Genomic DNA, 16,163 nt, shown 5'->3' with positions numbered 1-16,163 from the left:
ACAATGAGCAACAAACATGGCTACCCTCCTAGAAGAATACTTTACAGGCATCAGGTGTAGAGGTCCTTTTAAGAAAAATGAAAGATTCAGAAACCAGAATGAGCTAGGCATGGCACGCATCTTTAATCCCAGCACTCAGGAAGCAGAAATTGGCTCTCTGACCTCCACATGTGCACCATGGCACATCAGTGCCCCCACACACAGTCTCTCTCTCATACACACTCACACTAGTTTACAAGAGTATACAGTACAGTGGTGTCCATCAAATAACTGACTGACTTGGTCAGTCAGTTAATAACTGACTGACTTGGTGGTTTCTTATATTCTTCACATGTGTGCCATGGCACATAATTACCCCCTCACACAGTCACACACGCTTACAGCAGTATGCAGTTCGATAGCTGGCTGACTTGATAATTTCTTACAGCCTTTATGAAATTCCTCACTTTCAGATTAAGATAAACATACCGACATTAGCACGGTATATTATGTGAGAAAGCACATTACAGATAATAAATGTAAATGTCAGGATCCCAAGTTTGTTTTTTAAAATAACTATAAATACCTGTGTACAAGTTTAGGTGTGCTAATTCCAGTCTGGGAGAAACTAAATGCTGACAGTTGGTTTCTACAAAAGAGTGTGGAAAATAGGAACTGCTTTCTGCTGTGTCACTGGACTTCTGTAATAAGCATGTTCTTACTTGGATTGTTTTTTTTTTTTCAAAACAGGGTTTCTCTGTATAGCCCTGGCTGTCCTGGAACTCACTTTGTAAACTAGGCTGGCCTCAAACTCAAGAGATCCACCAGCCTTTGCCTCCCATGTGCTGGAACTAAAGGAGTGCACCACCACCTTCTGGCTTTGGCTTTTTGGTTTTTGTTGGTTTTGTTTTGGTTTTTAAGTGGGTGGTGGTGATTTTTTTTAATCTGAGAAATGAAGCTCATGGGCTGTACTTTAGTGGGTATGTTTGCATTTGGGGTGAAGGAGTTGCATTTGAACTTGGCCAGCACATCTGTGGTCAGGTCACTGTGAAAAGGTGTATCACCAATGTATCATTCTGGAAAGAAACTGACTCACAAGTAGCTAGCTTAAAGGAACAGTGGGTGTAAGAATTAACAGCTGTCTTCAGATGTCTGACAGGCTTAAGAAAGACTATACAATATTTCTGTGACTCCCTGCTAATTGGAAGTTTGAGGCTGTATCTTTCATCTTAGTTACAAACTGGAAGTTTTTTTATTCACCAACACTTGTCTTAGGAAGAAACATTGAATTTGTTCACACATTAAAAATCCACTTCCTAGGTTTCCTAAAGGAAACATTAAAGAAAAATGCTCAAAGTTTAAAGGGGAAAAGAGAAAGAAAAGATTTAGTTCCCAAGAAGGGAGATAGAGAAAGAAGAGAGGAGAGAGGTAAACCAGTGAGATCATTAAAGCCTGTGTACATGGCCATTCCTTGGGATACCTACTTTTAGTAACAATTTAATTTTTAGAATATCAGGTAAGGAAGACATGTATGCCATGTAATGGAACTGAACAGACATTGAGTTGCCTTGATGAGCTAACATGCCATTAATATTAACAAGAACTGTGACGAGGGCTTTGGGTGTTCACCGTGGCTACACTCAGGAAGGGCTGTAGGAAAGGCGCCAGCTGTCTGTCATCTGGGTCTGTGTTACCTAGTGTATCTGGTTGTTGTGTCCTTTTAAATGAACTGTTGCAGGTGACCGTGCAGGTGCTGGTGACTGTGAACTTGAAAGGAGATTTGGCAGTCACAGGAGGTTCAGCAGGTTTTGGCAACCCTGACAAGACAAGAAAGGATCAAAAAGCCAAAGATAAAATAAGTTTTCACTACAATATTGTCTTCAGAAAAATTCAGTCTCAGGAGATAAATTACCAGATAAAAATGAAGCATTGAAATTAATTTTTGTATGTAGACCATAAAATTTAATACTTTAAAAATATCTCTTATATTAGTATCCCAGTTGTAAAGTACTTAAGAATAAATTTAACAAAATATTCAGAGAAAATTATAAAAATGTTTACACACATTAAAGGAAAAAAGCTTAAGCTAGTAAAGAAATAAAATCTCTGGGTTAGGAAGCTTCGTGTGTGAAGATACAGCTCTCCTCAGACTGATACACAGATTCAATGCAATTCCAATAAAAATCCCAACAGGTTTTTTTGTGGAACTTGACAAGATGATTCTAAAATTTTTATGGAGGAGAAAAAAGAGTCAAGACTAGCCAAGACAATCCCGAAGAAGAAGAACAAGGTGAGGAGAACTGCCTTAGCAGACACGATGAGACCGTATACAACAGTTTGATGTTGCCGCTGGGGTAGACAGACTGACCAGAGCGGCAGAGTACCAAGAGCAGACCCCATGTATAAATGGAAACAGATTCATCACAGAAATGTTGCTTTCGTGGTTGCGGAAAGAATGGCCTTTACAATATATAATACTGGAATAATTGGGCAGACCTATGAGAGTACATGCAGTGGGCCATTCATTTGTCTCATAGAAAACACAAGTCCCAGATCCGTTTGGTATAGAGATTAAAGTGTAAAGGACAAGACTATAAAATGTGAAAATAATATAGGAAAATATACCTGTAGTAGAAAACTATTTCTTTTCTCTTCCTTCCTTTACCTTTATTCCTTTCTTTGTTTTTTCCTTCCTTCCTTCCTCCCTCCCTCCCTCCCTCCCTCCCTCCCTCCCTTCCTTCCTTCCTTCCTTCCTTCCTTCCTTCCTTCCTTCCTTCCTTCTCTCTCTGTCTCTCTCCCTTCTTCTCTCCCCCCTCTCTCTTTTTTCTTTCCTTTCTTCCTTCTTTCCTTCCTTTCTTTCTGTTCTGAGACAGGGTTTTTCTGGGTAGCCCTGGCTGTCCTGGAACTCACTGTGTAGACCAGGTTGGCCTCAAATTCAGAGATCTGCCTAACTGTGCCTCCCAAGGGCTGGGATTAAAGGCAAGCACCACCACAGCCCAGCAGGAAAGAGTATCTTAAACCTGAAAATGTTGGTGATGTGAAAGATTGATGAATTTGACTACATGCAATACAAAAATTTTGTTGATAAGTACAGACCATAAAAGAAAATGAAAGCACAGATAAAATGGGAAAAGTAAAACAATGGAGAACACACTCGGTGAGGCACTGCATAGAGGAGAAAACCCTTTTATAATGACCCTTTTGGTAATGTAGAAATGTAAGTTATGACTATATTTAATGTTTTTAAAGTATAACAGGAGCAGATGTGGATGAAGGTACCATATGGAACCTTCTGTTATAGCTGCTAGTGTAAATAGGCACAGTTACATTGAAAAACAGTTTCAGGCCTAGAGAGATTGCTCAGCAGCTAAGAGTACATAACCTCTTGAGAAGGACCTGAGTTCCATTCCTATGTCTTAAGTCAGACAGCTCACAACAACCTCTTACTCCAGCTCCCTGGGATCCAGTGCCATCTTCTGGCCTCTTTAGGAGCACACAAACACTGCACACATAGACAAACATACATGTATGTGAATAAAACTAAATATTATTTTTAAAGACCAAAGCAAAACTGTATCTTTCGTTCATTAAGAAAAAACAAATGCTGAGACTCATAGCCAAACTTTGGGCAGAGTGCATGGAATTTTGTGAAAGAAGGGGGAGATAAAAAGACCTGGAGAGGACAGGAGATCCAAAAGGAGATCAGCAGAGTGAAAAAACACTCTGGACCCTAAGGGCCCTGCAGAGACTGATATCCCAGCCAAGTACCATGCATGGAAAGAACCTAAAAGCCCTGCCTAGATGTAGCCCATAGACTCACTCTCCAAGTAGCTTCCCTAGTAAGGGGAGCAGGAGCTGTCTCTGGCATGAACTCAGTGGCCAGCTCTCTGATCAGCTCCCCCTGCCGGGTGCAGTCTAGCCAGGCCACAGAAGATGATTCAGCCAGTCCTGATGAGACCTGATAGGCTAGGGACAGATAGAAGGAGAGGAGGACCTCCCCATCAGAGGACTAGGGAAGGGGCATAGTAGAAGAGGAGGGAGGGAGGGAGGGATTAGGAGGCAATGAGGGAGGGGGACACAGCCAGATACAAAGTGAATAAATTGTAATAAATAATTAATATTTAAAAAAGAAAGAACAAATGCTAGTTACAAACAACAGTATGAATGACTTCAGGACATGTTTTAGGGTTTTTATTGCTGTGATAAAAATACCATGATCTGGGGGCTGGGGAGATGGCTCAGAGGTTAAGAGCACTGTCTGCTCTTCCAAATGTCCTGAGTTCAATTCCCGGCAACCACATGGTGGCTCACAAACCATCTGTAATGTAAACTAATTCCATCTTCTGACAGGTGTAAATGTAGATTAGAACACTCATATATGTAAAAAAATAAATCTTAAAAAAAAAATACCTTGATCCAAGCAACTTGAGGAGGAAAGGGTTTGTTTTAGTTTACACTTTCAGGTGATGTCCATCACTGAGGGAAGTCAAGGCAGGAACTCAAATAGGGCAGGAACTTGGAGGCAGGAGCTGATGCAAAGGTCACAGAGGGGTGCTGCTTAATGGCTTCGTCCTCTCTTATAGAACTCAGGACCACCAGCGTAGGGATACTATTCCAGCCACAATGGGCTGGCCCTCCCCCATCAATCACTAATTAAGAAAATGACTTACAGGTTTGCCTACAGATGGATCTTATGGAGGCATTTTCTCAGTTGAGGTTCCCTCCTCTCAGATGACTTGTGTCAAGTTGATAAAAAACTATCCAACCCAAGAGCATAATGTTGAGCTAAAAGAAAAGCATGTTAGCACTTTATAATGCTTCCATTTTCATCACAGAATTCACTGAGCAATAATAATAGGATGCAATATATGAGATACAAATTATAACAAGATAGTGATAAGCTCCAAATTTACCTGTGAAAGGAGATAGAGGAGTTCAGAAGGAGTAAAAGAATCCAGAATGAGCTTGTAATTAAAAGTGAGTAGCAGATGCACCTTTAAAAAAAAATTGTTGAGACACCTAACCTTGGTTCCACTTAAGATAGATGAAATGGTCCTTGATGCTACCTAGCGTTTCTAGAGAATTTAATGTCTTCTAGTCTTTCAGTTCTGTTGCTCCCTCCAGGAGTTACACAAGCTGTTTCTCAGTAAAAACTAAAGCAGTATAAGGCCCCCTTTGTTTTTTTCCCTGACATAGGCAGAACAAGCCCTATTTTCTCCTGTTTTTTCCTAATTTTCCCTGGTGATCCTGATAGAACTATGAGGTAGCTATTACTCATTTCTTACCCTTCTGTTTAAAAGATTGTGTTCTGTGGGGCTAGGCCTATAGCCCAGTTGGGAGACTACTTGCTTGGCATACAGAGCCCTGGGTTCAATCCCCAACACCACAAAAAAATGGGGCATTCCTTTAATCTCAGCACTCTAGAGGTAGAGGCAGGAGGATCATAAATTCAAGGTCATCTTCAGTTGCATAGCAAGTTCTGGGCCAGCTTTGGCTAGTAAAGTAATCTTGCTCTCTCACTCCCTCTGTTCTACATCACTTAAGAAATTTGCAGGAATCTTCGAAAAGGGTTAGTCTAAGAACTAAAAAAGCTGGCATTTCACCTGTCCTGTGCCAGCATGGAAACCTAGCCTAGATAAAAGAAGATGCAGAGTGAGTGAATTAGGCGATTTCAGGATTAGCTATATTCCCAGTTCTATATGCAAGAGTCAGCAGGAAGAAAAGAAAAACAGTAAAAATTTTCTACCATCCTGTGCCGACAGCACAGAGTCAAAGAGAATTGCCTGTGAAATAACGTGCAGAATCTCTGGAGTTTAAACTCTGAAATCTCTCGAGTCAGGTAGGAGTAGGCTGATTGCCCTCTTCTTTAGATTTACAGTGTAATTTGTACTGCTGTCATGCAAGTCCCAGGAAGTAGCCTTGTTCCCTCCTTAAAGCACCTTGCATCTGATAAAATTAATTGCCCCAAAGCTGACATTTCTTTCTTTCAGTTTAATTCCAGAATCAGAAATGTGAGAGCTCTCCTTCGTTCCTTTTTCTCTCCCCAGTCTATTTCACTTCCTCCCATCTCCAGCTGCCGTGATTCCAACTCCAGAATATCTCAGGTGCATCCACTTCCTTATATTGTTATGTCATAGCCACTGTTCTGTTGCTGTGAAGAGATACCATGACCAAGGCAACTCTTATGAAAGAAAGTATTGGGGGCTTGTTTGCAGTTTCAGAGGTTTAGTCTATTGTCATGCTAGTGGAAAGCATGGCAGCACACAGGCAGGCACTAGAGCAAAGACCTACATCCTGACCCATTGTCTGGGAGAGGGAGCCTGGGCCTGGGCTTGGCTTGAGCTTTTGAAAGCTCAGAATCGATCCCCAGTGACACACTTCCCCCAACAAAGGCCACACCTCCTAATCCTTTCAAGTAATACTGCTTCTTGATCACTAAGCATGCAAATATAAGTCTGTGGGGGCCATTCTTATTCAGACCACCCCATCATCTTACCTGTATCTATTCCATGCTTTCTTACCTCTCCTCAGTCTTATTTTACAAATAGCAACCAGAAGTATTCTTTATCATGTAAACTAGTCTCATTTTTAAGACCCGCAATGAGTTTACTCGTGTACTTAGGATCCAAACTCCTGTCTTAAGGATCTACATGAAAATGAATAGTCTCATCTTGCCAAGGTCTTCCCACTTCTTGCCATCCCTCTTCTTCCTGCCATCTCCACCAGCCCATTTTGTATTATAATTTTTTGACTTTTCAGGTCTTTGTACAGGGGAACCTTCTCCTACCTCTGGATCTTCCCAGGTACTATTCTTTGTTACTGAAATAGTAGCTCCTACCTCATCCTTCTGCATAGACATCTACCTTTGATCTAAATTTTGTTCTTTCTGATATCTTTTTAAAATTACTTATTTTTATTTTATGTACATTGGTGTTCTACGTGCGTGTGTGTGTGTGTGTGTGTGTGTGTGTGTGTGTGTGTGCGCGCGCGCACATGAGATTACCTGGAAAAGGAGTTACAGACAGTTGTAAGCTGCCATATGGATGCTGGGAATTGAATCCAGGTCCTTTGGAAGAGCAGCCAGTGCTGTTAACCCCTGAGCCATCCCTCCAACCTCAAAACTTACTCTTTTTAATTTAATGTAATTGGTGCTTTGACTGCATGTATGCCTGTATAAGGGTGTTGGGTCCCCAGGAAATGGAGTTGCAGACGGCTGTGAGCTGCCATGTGGGTGCTGGGAATTGAGCCCAGGTCCTCTAGAAGAGTTGTCGGTGCTCTTAACCCCTGAGCCATCTCTCCAGTCCTTCTGATACTTTTTAAAGTAGCATTCTGCTTTTCAGTACATACATTTTTTTCACTTATATTACTAGTTTAATGTCATCACAATTTATATTGTACACAAAGGGTAAAAACTATGTATGTCACTTAGCACTGTTTGCTATATGTGTGGCCTAATAGGCACACAACATATTACATAAAGTGTAATATACTTCAAGGGTCCCCTGCTGCTGAAGACTATGTATGGGTTGTCTCGGTATTGGATCACTCTAAAGATATGAAGGAAATGGGTTCACATGGGCATTTTGTTTCTTAGAGTAAATTATCGGAAGTGAAGTTGCTAAATCAAAAGATACAGCTATTTTTAAAGATCATAAAAATGTTCTCATCACTCAATTAAACAGTTATCCAAATTAGCTAAATTAGTTGGGTTTTTTTGTGTTTGTTTTGTTTTTTGCCTTTTTTGAGTATGTGCAACATATTAGAAGGAAATAGTTCAAATAAAATTCATTTCTTGGAGCCAGGTGGTTTAATCTCTTGAGTTCCAGGACAGCCAGGGTTACTCAAAGAAAAACAAAAACCCCACCTTGAAAAACAAAACCAAAAAATGTTTTTGTCTTATTTTTGAATACTGCTTTTATACCGCATATAGCATTATATAATTTACTCCGTATGTGGGAAGATTCTCTCGGTGTTGAAGAGGTAATGCAGGCTGAGCAAGTTAACAGAGTTACCGCAGTTCATAGAACCAGGCTGTCTCGGGTCAGGATGCTTTGTGTTTACTACCTCACTCCTGTGCCAGCTAAGTTACAGCTGCTCCACAATTGACTGTGTCCCCTCATCCAGCTCCACTGCTTCCACCTGCACATCCATGGGAGAGTGCTGGCCACCAGTTCTTGCTTCCTTGCCATGCAATGCTAAAAGCTGAGTGCTTGTCTCTTGACAGACCCCTAAAGAAGCCCTGAAGCCGCTGACTGTCCAGAGTAGTACACTCTTGAGTTTCAGCTTGTCTTTGCATGAAGTAAATTAATGACCCATTTTTTCCAGTTATAGTCCCCACTCCCATTTTACAGGAGTAGCCCATTTTGGTCACACATTGTAATAGTCCCCTGCCTAAATAATAATCATAAAAAGCATGTAATTCCCCCCCCCATGGATTCTTGGTATCAAATTCTCTCTTTCTCCCTCCCTGTGACAGGGTTTCTCTGTATAGCCTTGGCTGTCCTGGACTCACTTTGTAGACCAGGCTGGCCTCAAACCCACAGATTTTGCTGCCTCTGCCTCCCAAGTGCTGGGAATACAGGTGTGAGCCACCACACTGGGCTGGTATTGAATTCTTAAGGCTTGAAGCTATGTAAGAGAAAGGTGAATTTTCTTGGTTATGCTGTAATATTCACCTGGGTCTGTGTTCCCCCCCCCTCCAGCCCCACCTCCACCGCCAATAGAACTTTACTTGCCAGATCAGGGGTTGGTAAAGCAGAATGCTTGGTGTTTATCCCTCTTGATAATTCCTTTAATTTCTCTTAACCTTTCAGGCTCTACCTGCTTGTCCTATCCAGGCCACCTGTGAGGCTGCCTCCAAGGAGGAAAACAAGGAAAAAAATCGATATGTAAACATCCTGCCCTGTGAGTGTTTGCGAGGTTTCTTGGAGTGTGATCTGAAACTACACCTCTAGATAGATGGAAAGAATCTTGGAGTTGGTAACAGGAGGCAATAAGAATATGGTTCTTCCTGAAGGCTGAAAGAACATATATACCCTTCCCCCAGAGCAATCTCACAGTCAGGTAGGACGATGGATCGCACTTTGAATTGCAGGCCTGTTTGTAGAGACCAGGCAGAGCAGCTTCGTGGAACCAGGCAGAAAGTAGGTTGTGTGGTTTTTTTGTTTGTTTGACACACACACACACACACACACACATACACACAACTGCTTACTCGATCATAAAAAGGCCTCTTTTTAGGTGTAAGCAAGAGTACAGTGAAACCATCAAACTAAACTAATCTTTGGGTAGAAAGGAAGGTTTATTGGGAAGTCAAACTGCAGAGACTGTCTCTCAGGGACAGAGAGAACAATAGAAGCAGGGAAAAGCCTTGCCAGTTTTAAGAGGCGCAGGTAGTGGCAGGAGGGGCCTTGTGAATTAGTGAACAGCCTGGGAATTAGTGGAGCAGAAAGTGGGGTATGGCCAGAAGAGCCTGGGAACCAGTGTGGGGACTTTGAATTAAGCAAGAAATACCAAGAGGTAGTGTTTGTAGTGGTCAGGTAAGGGAAGTAATGGCTTTTCTTGACAAACAGAAACCAGCTTCACAAGATTTCTGAAGAGTGCTGAGTTTAGATAGCAATCCTTCTGTAGACTCAGAGTCCAGCCTGAGCTGAGCCCAGACAATCATTTAGGACATTGTCAATAGCACTGCCATTTTGGGGGTTCACTTTAAACCTAACAATAACTTATTCCTAGAGTTAGCCACTGATAAGCAATTGATCTCCTCTAACAGATATTTTTCTAAGTCTCTGTAGTATGGTATGAGACAAGATATTTTAACTTCTTTGTATTTATATATTGGCTTTTTAAAAATTTAGCATTTGTGAGCAGGAGAGATGGCTCAGCAATTAAGAGCAGTTCCTGTTCTTACAGAGGACCCAGGTTCAGTTCAGCACCCACATGGAAGCACACAACCAGCTCCAGGAGATCTGACACACATAATAATACAATTTGTCTAAAAAATACTTTTAACTTCTTTTTAAATGTTAATTACCTTTATTTGTGTATGTGTATGGCCACACATAAGCCATGATACACATGTAGATGTCCGAAGACAGCTTGTCTCTTTTTGCACCATTGGCTCCTTAGATTGGCAGCCTGAACAGTAAGCACCTTTTACCATTTCAGCTATTTTCACAGACCCTCATCCCTTTAAAATGTCTACTGTCTAGTGCATAGTAAGGATATTAGTACTTGTACATAATAGCTACCCAGGTGTGATTGGTGAAACCTGCAGTCTTATTTGTATGCATATGTGTGGTTGGATATGCATAATATTTTACATATAGTAGGTATATTGTACAGTATACATTCCTCTGACTTTAATATATATGTTGTTCAGTTTATCTGTCAAGAAACACTTTCTTTTTATCAGCTGTTTAATATTCTACATTATAGATACAGTATAATACCCTAATAATTAATAGTGGTGGTGTTTACATATTTAGGGCATTAAAACAGCAGTGAAAGCTGGCTCCGTAAGTAAGCCTAAGGACTTGAGCTCAATACTTAGAATCCACATGAATGTAGGAGAGAACCAGCTCCACAGAATTGTCCTCTGACCCCTTACGTATGCGGTGGCACATCTACCCACACATATGATACACATATCACAATAATAACAACAACTATCATAATAATAAAGTCAAATAATGTTGAGAGCTGATGAGATGGCTCAGTAATAGAAACACCTTGAGTTCAGTTTATAGTAGAAGGGGAAAACCAACTCATGAAAATTATCCTCTGACCTACATGTACACACATACACACACAGTGGCATGGGCCTGCCTTTGCTCACACATGCCATATGCAAGCACACACACACATATATATACAGTAATTTTTGAGACAGGATTTCTTTATGTAGCTCTGGCCATCCTGAAACTGTAGACAAGGCTAGCCTCAGACTCACAGAGATCTGCCTCCACTGCCTCATGGGTGCTAAGACTAACCAACAGTTTTAAAGGGCAAGTGTGGGAGGCAGCAAGGAGGCTCAGGGTAGAGGCGCTTACTGCCAAGCCTAGAGACCTGAGTGCAGTCCCCAGAGCCCACATCATGGAAGGAGGGACTCGGCTCTCTTACCTCATCTGCTGAGCTCCACAAGGACAGACACACACAAAGTAAATGTTAAAAAAGGCTTTCTGCAATCTAAAGGCTAGGTGCAGTGATTTACTTCTGTGAACCTAGCACATGGACAGCTGAAGCAGGAGGATTGCTGTGAGTTCAGGACAGTCTGTGTTACAGTGGGAGTTCTGGGTTAGCCTGAGCTACAATGTAAGACTATTTAAAAAAAAAAAAAAAAAACCTAGAATGCCATGTCTCAGTCACATAGACACAGGTGTCTGAGCTAATCTGCTTCAGGGACAGTAAGAAACAAAATTGGATGTATTGAAATGTGAACTTCTTGGGTCTTTTTCCAGATGACCACTCCAGAGTGCACCTGACACCTGTTGAAGGGGTTCCAGATTCTGATTACATCAATGCTTCATTCATTAATGTAAGAACCCTGTGCTCTTTTCACTTCTACCATGACACGACGTTGGCTGCCATGTATTCATTCCTTCCCAGCTGTTTTGAGAGATTGCCACTGCAAGCTTTTACTAACACATGTGATTTTTTTTTTCAGGCAGCTAAATCTTTTTTTTTTTAATATTGGGTAACTTAAAATATATTTTTCTTTATTCTTTCATCATTCCCAACAGTTTCCAGTGCAGAAACCTGAATCTAAATGTATATTTATATAAGCCCTTATTTGAGCATTTTTAAGTACTATAAACAAAAGCAGGCCTTACCCTCAGTAGTAAAATAAGGGAGAACAAGACAAGAAAAGCTGTCCCAAGTAAGTCTGGTTAATGTGTCCACTGTGAGTCAAGGCCTGGAGGAAGGGAACTGACTAGTCCCGGGCAACCCTGGAGTGGTACAGACAACAGTAAATGAGGTCCACATTCTGGTCCACACAAGTTACCTCACCTGCTGATGGTCACAGGACTACATGAAACAAAGCCACTGACTGGAGACTCCAGTCCAGACAGGGAGGAGCTAATGTCTCACTGTCTCTAGATGCCCGAGAGCATGTAGAAAGGCTTTCAACGTGTTTCTACTGTAGGAGTGTAAATTCTGCCTACATCACCAGGTGGGACTCAGGTTTCAGAACCCAGAGGGAAGGAAGAAGCTAAGGAGCCACAGCCATCCCTCCCTTAGTAATTTTTCCTTACGTTCTGCTTTACTGATGAGGTGATGCTGCTGTGTCACTGTGGGCATCTTTGCTGGAAGTAACTAACCCACACCTAGTAAAAATAACATAGGAAACACTCTGAGGCTGGCTTCCACATCTATGTGTATATTTGTGTTTATTTTTTAAGCTCTTTGTGTCCCAGTGAGAATTTAACAGAGGCTTTTCATGAAGTCAGGAGTGCAGTGTATTTAACATACTTCTTTTTTTATGTGGGAGGGCGGGGGACTTGAGACAGGGTTTCTCTGTGTAGCCTTGGGTGTCCTGGACTCACAGACTTATAGACCAGGCTGGCCTTGAACTCACAGAGATCTGCCTGCCTCTGCCTTCCCAAGTGCTGGGATTAAAGGTGTGCACCACCACACCTGGCTGTTTAACGTGTTTCTTAAGAGCCTATCAGTCTTAATTACAAGTTTAGAGCTGAAGCAGTTGAGTACTAAGGCTTTCTTTGGATTTTCATGTTGTAATGACGATTAAAAACATTTCTTTTAAAAAATATATTTATATGTATACAGTGTTTTGTCTGCATGCCAGAAGAAACCATCAGATCCCAGTATAAATGGTTGTGAGCCACCGTGTGGTTGCTGGGAATTGGACTCAGGACCTCTGGAAGAGCAGACAGTGCTCTGAACCACTGAGCCATCGCTCCAGCCCCTAAAAACATTTCTGAAGCCTAAATTCTTCTTCTCAAAAGAAAGTCTTAAGAAGCCTTTATTTATTGCTTACTTTAAATGCTTTCTTCTCTGCTACGAAGCAACTCTATTCTGCCCTAGTTTGAACTAGACTAGGAAATGACCTAGACCTCAGATTTAGGTCCTTTCTTTGATTTCACCACTACTGTGGTATGGCCTAGTGTCCCAGCAAAACTGCTTCCCATTGCCCATCTTACTGCTGTCTGCACAGGGAGAAAAGAAAGTTCCTCTGGTCCGAGTCTCAGAGGTTCCTTATCTGTTTGAATGAGATCCCTAGTCTCCTTTGTTTCTTGTCTCCCACTGGCTAATGGAGAAGCTTATTGTCAGGCCTGACTGTTTCTGAAGCATTTTTATACCTGAGAAGCATCCTCAAGAACAAATGCTTTGTCCTTCCCCATTGCAGCCCAGCTGCACCCCTGGAACCACATTATATGCTCTGCCTTGGAAGGTCTTCACCCTGCTAACACGAAAACCCACATTGTTGGCTCCTGGTGAAGCATCCGACAGTCAGACCAGGAATTAGTCTCTGGGTACTCCCCCCAAGTATTCACTCATAATTCACCTTGAGAAGACGACCTAGACTGTTTGAGCTTCGTCATCTGTGATTCTTCTCTCCAGAATTAATCCTCTGGGCTTTCTGTAATGGAAGTTCTTATGAATTGCCCAGACCAGTTTACAGGGGAGGCTTTGTTAACCGAGAGGCAGACTGGAAAGTATCATTCCTGCCAACTTCTGGTTTTCATTTTCTTTTTCACTCCTTTCCACCCAGGGCTACCAAGAAAAGAACAAATTCATTGCTGCACAAGGTAATGACAATTTTTTATTCTTGGCCTAAACCATAATCCCTTAGTGGGTTGGAGGCAGGGAATTTTGCCCGAATACTAAATGAAATAATGAAAGTACAGTAGCTTTTTTCTAATTATTATCACCTAAAAGAAATATAGGGAACTGTGAAAATGGCTCAGTTCATAAAGTGGTTACTGCACGGACATGAAAACCTAAGTTTAGATTTCTAGCACTCTCATTAAAAGGCATGACAGCACCTACCTGATTCCAGTGCTGAAGAGGCAGAGACTGAAAGGTCTTAGAGACTCACTGGCTAGCCAGTCTACCTAGTTAACAAGCTCTAGGATAATAAGACAGTGTCTTCAAACAAATAAGGTGAAGAGCAATTGAGGAAACCCTAATTTGACTTCTTCCCCCATAGGCAAACATTTGCACCTCTATAGAAATATGAACATGTACACAAACACACATGAGCATGTGCGTACAAACTTTCATACACAAGAAAGAAGGAAATATAATACATCTTACAGGTTTGCAGCCAAGGAGGTTTATCTTGATGACTTTTTTTAAAAGTCCCCTGGAGGATTGGAGAGATGCCTCTGAGGTTAAGAGCACTGGCTGTTCTTCTAAAGGTCTTGAGTTGAATTCCCAGCAACCACATGGGGGCTTACAACCATCTATAATGAGATCTGGTGCTCCCTTCTGGCCTGCAGGCACACATGTAGATATGTGTAGGCAGAACACTATATACATAATAAATAAATCTTTAAAAAAAAGAAAAGAGAAGGAAAAAAAGACACTGGCAAAAATAAATAAATGGATGGATGGAGAGAGAGATGAAAGAAAGAAAGAAAGAAAGAAAGAAAGAAAGAAAGAAAGAAAGAAAGAAAGAAAGAAAGAAAGAAATGTCCCTTGGAGCTGGAGAGAGCACTGGCTGCTTATATAGGCTGACAACATAACTGCTCTATGGTATGGTTAAGGGGAAGGTTTTTATTGTAGATTTGAGAGAGAAACCATCTAGAGACAAATGGAAGAGTCAGAGCAGAGAGAAAGAAGTAGACTGAATGTGGCCAGCAGGCTTGACCTGCCCATGAGATATACAGACAGAGCAGAGAGATAAAGAAAAGGGGGGGGGGGGAGAAGGGAGAGAGGGAGCAGAGATAGAACACTAGAGAATAGTCAAAATAGCAGGGTTAGAAGGAGAATGAGTAGTTAGGGGAGGGAAGCCTGTGGGCTGGGGTGGGGGGGACGTGAGAAGGGCTGGGATGGACTTTGAAACCTGTAACAGGTCCTTGTGATACTGAGGGAGCCTGGGCCAGCATGTACTTTGTTATACTAATAGGTACCACAGGTAGCCATTTGTCTCTTCTACCAGTGATAAAGAAAAAATGACTCCCTGAAGAGTGCTGGCTTCTATCTAACAGCCAGAAATCCTCCTGTAGTCCAGGTTAAGCTCATTTCTGGATAGCTGGACATTGAGGAATTGGAACCTCCTTTGGATCTAACACTGTTCTTCCAGAGAACCTGGATTTAATTCCCAGCACTTACATGGTAGCTCACGGTCATCTGTAACTCCTCACAGGGGCACTAAGGCTGTATGCAAGGAGTGCAGTAAAGAAACTACCAAGATGGCCACTCCACGGTTAGGGGGGAGGTTTTTATTGAGGATAAAAGAAAGAGAACATCCAGTGCAGAGAAGAAAAGAAGCAGACTGCCGTGGCCAGCAGTGAAACACTTCCCCAAAGCTCTTTAAACCTTTGCCATGTCTGTTTCTAGTTTTCTTTCTTTTCCTATGCTATTCTTTTTTCTTTGTTTTGTTTTTTGAGACAGGGTCTTGCTATGTATCTCTGGCTGGTCTGGATTTTGCTTTGTAGACCAGGCTGGCCTCAAACTCACAAACTCACAGAGATCCGTCTACCTCTCAGTTGCTGGGATTAAAGGCATGCTAATCTTTTTTTTTAAGACAGGGAATTCTCTGTAGACCAGGCTAGCCTCAAACTCACAGAGATTAGCCTACTGCTGCCTCACAACTGCTGGGATTAAAGGTGTGTGCTAGCACCCGTCTCACTCTGGTGGGCAAATTTTGAGACTATTTTACTTTGTTTCAGGCATGTAGCTCAGTGGTTGATGAGTATTTGCTTAGCACATATTGATAACATTGTAGGTTCTCAATGGTGGAATATTTGCCCAGCACATATGACATAGACCAATAATACATTTATTATTCTTCTGTGTAATACACATAATCTTTTTTATATCTCATGTTATGTATTTAGTATGGAGCGAGACAAAATATGTTATTTTGTTATGTAGATATTTTATCATTAATATAAAATGTGTTTTATTTAACATAAGTGAAAATGCATAATATAATGTCATATTTTGCAAGTTTTTTTTTTTCTTTTCTGAGATGAATCATTGTCTTGGTTTTTAGT

General features: G+C 41.5%; 1 protein-coding gene across 2 annotated transcripts in view; it reads left to right on the top strand.

The window, feature by feature from the left end:
- The window catches only part of Ptpra (protein tyrosine phosphatase receptor type A), a 110,191-nt gene that overhangs the window by 75,493 nt on the left and 18,535 nt on the right, over positions 1–16,163 (top strand). For both annotated transcript variants that reach the window (XM_055612164.1, XM_055612208.1), the window contains 3 exons: positions 8,793–8,883; positions 11,439–11,515; positions 13,712–13,748. In XM_055612164.1, coding sequence (XP_055468139.1) covers positions 8,793–8,883; positions 11,439–11,515; positions 13,712–13,748 — 205 coding nt within the window. The remainder of the gene's footprint in view (positions 1–8,792; positions 8,884–11,438; positions 11,516–13,711; positions 13,749–16,163) is intronic.

The sequence above is a fragment of the Psammomys obesus genome, unplaced genomic scaffold (genome assembly GCF_907164565.1).
Source record: "Psammomys obesus unplaced genomic scaffold, mPsaObe1.curated_primary_1811, whole genome shotgun sequence".
Taxonomy (NCBI): Eukaryota; Metazoa; Chordata; class Mammalia; order Rodentia; family Muridae; genus Psammomys; species Psammomys obesus.
Note: the sequence above shows the minus strand (reverse complement) of the source record. Positions and strands in the feature narration are given on the sequence as shown.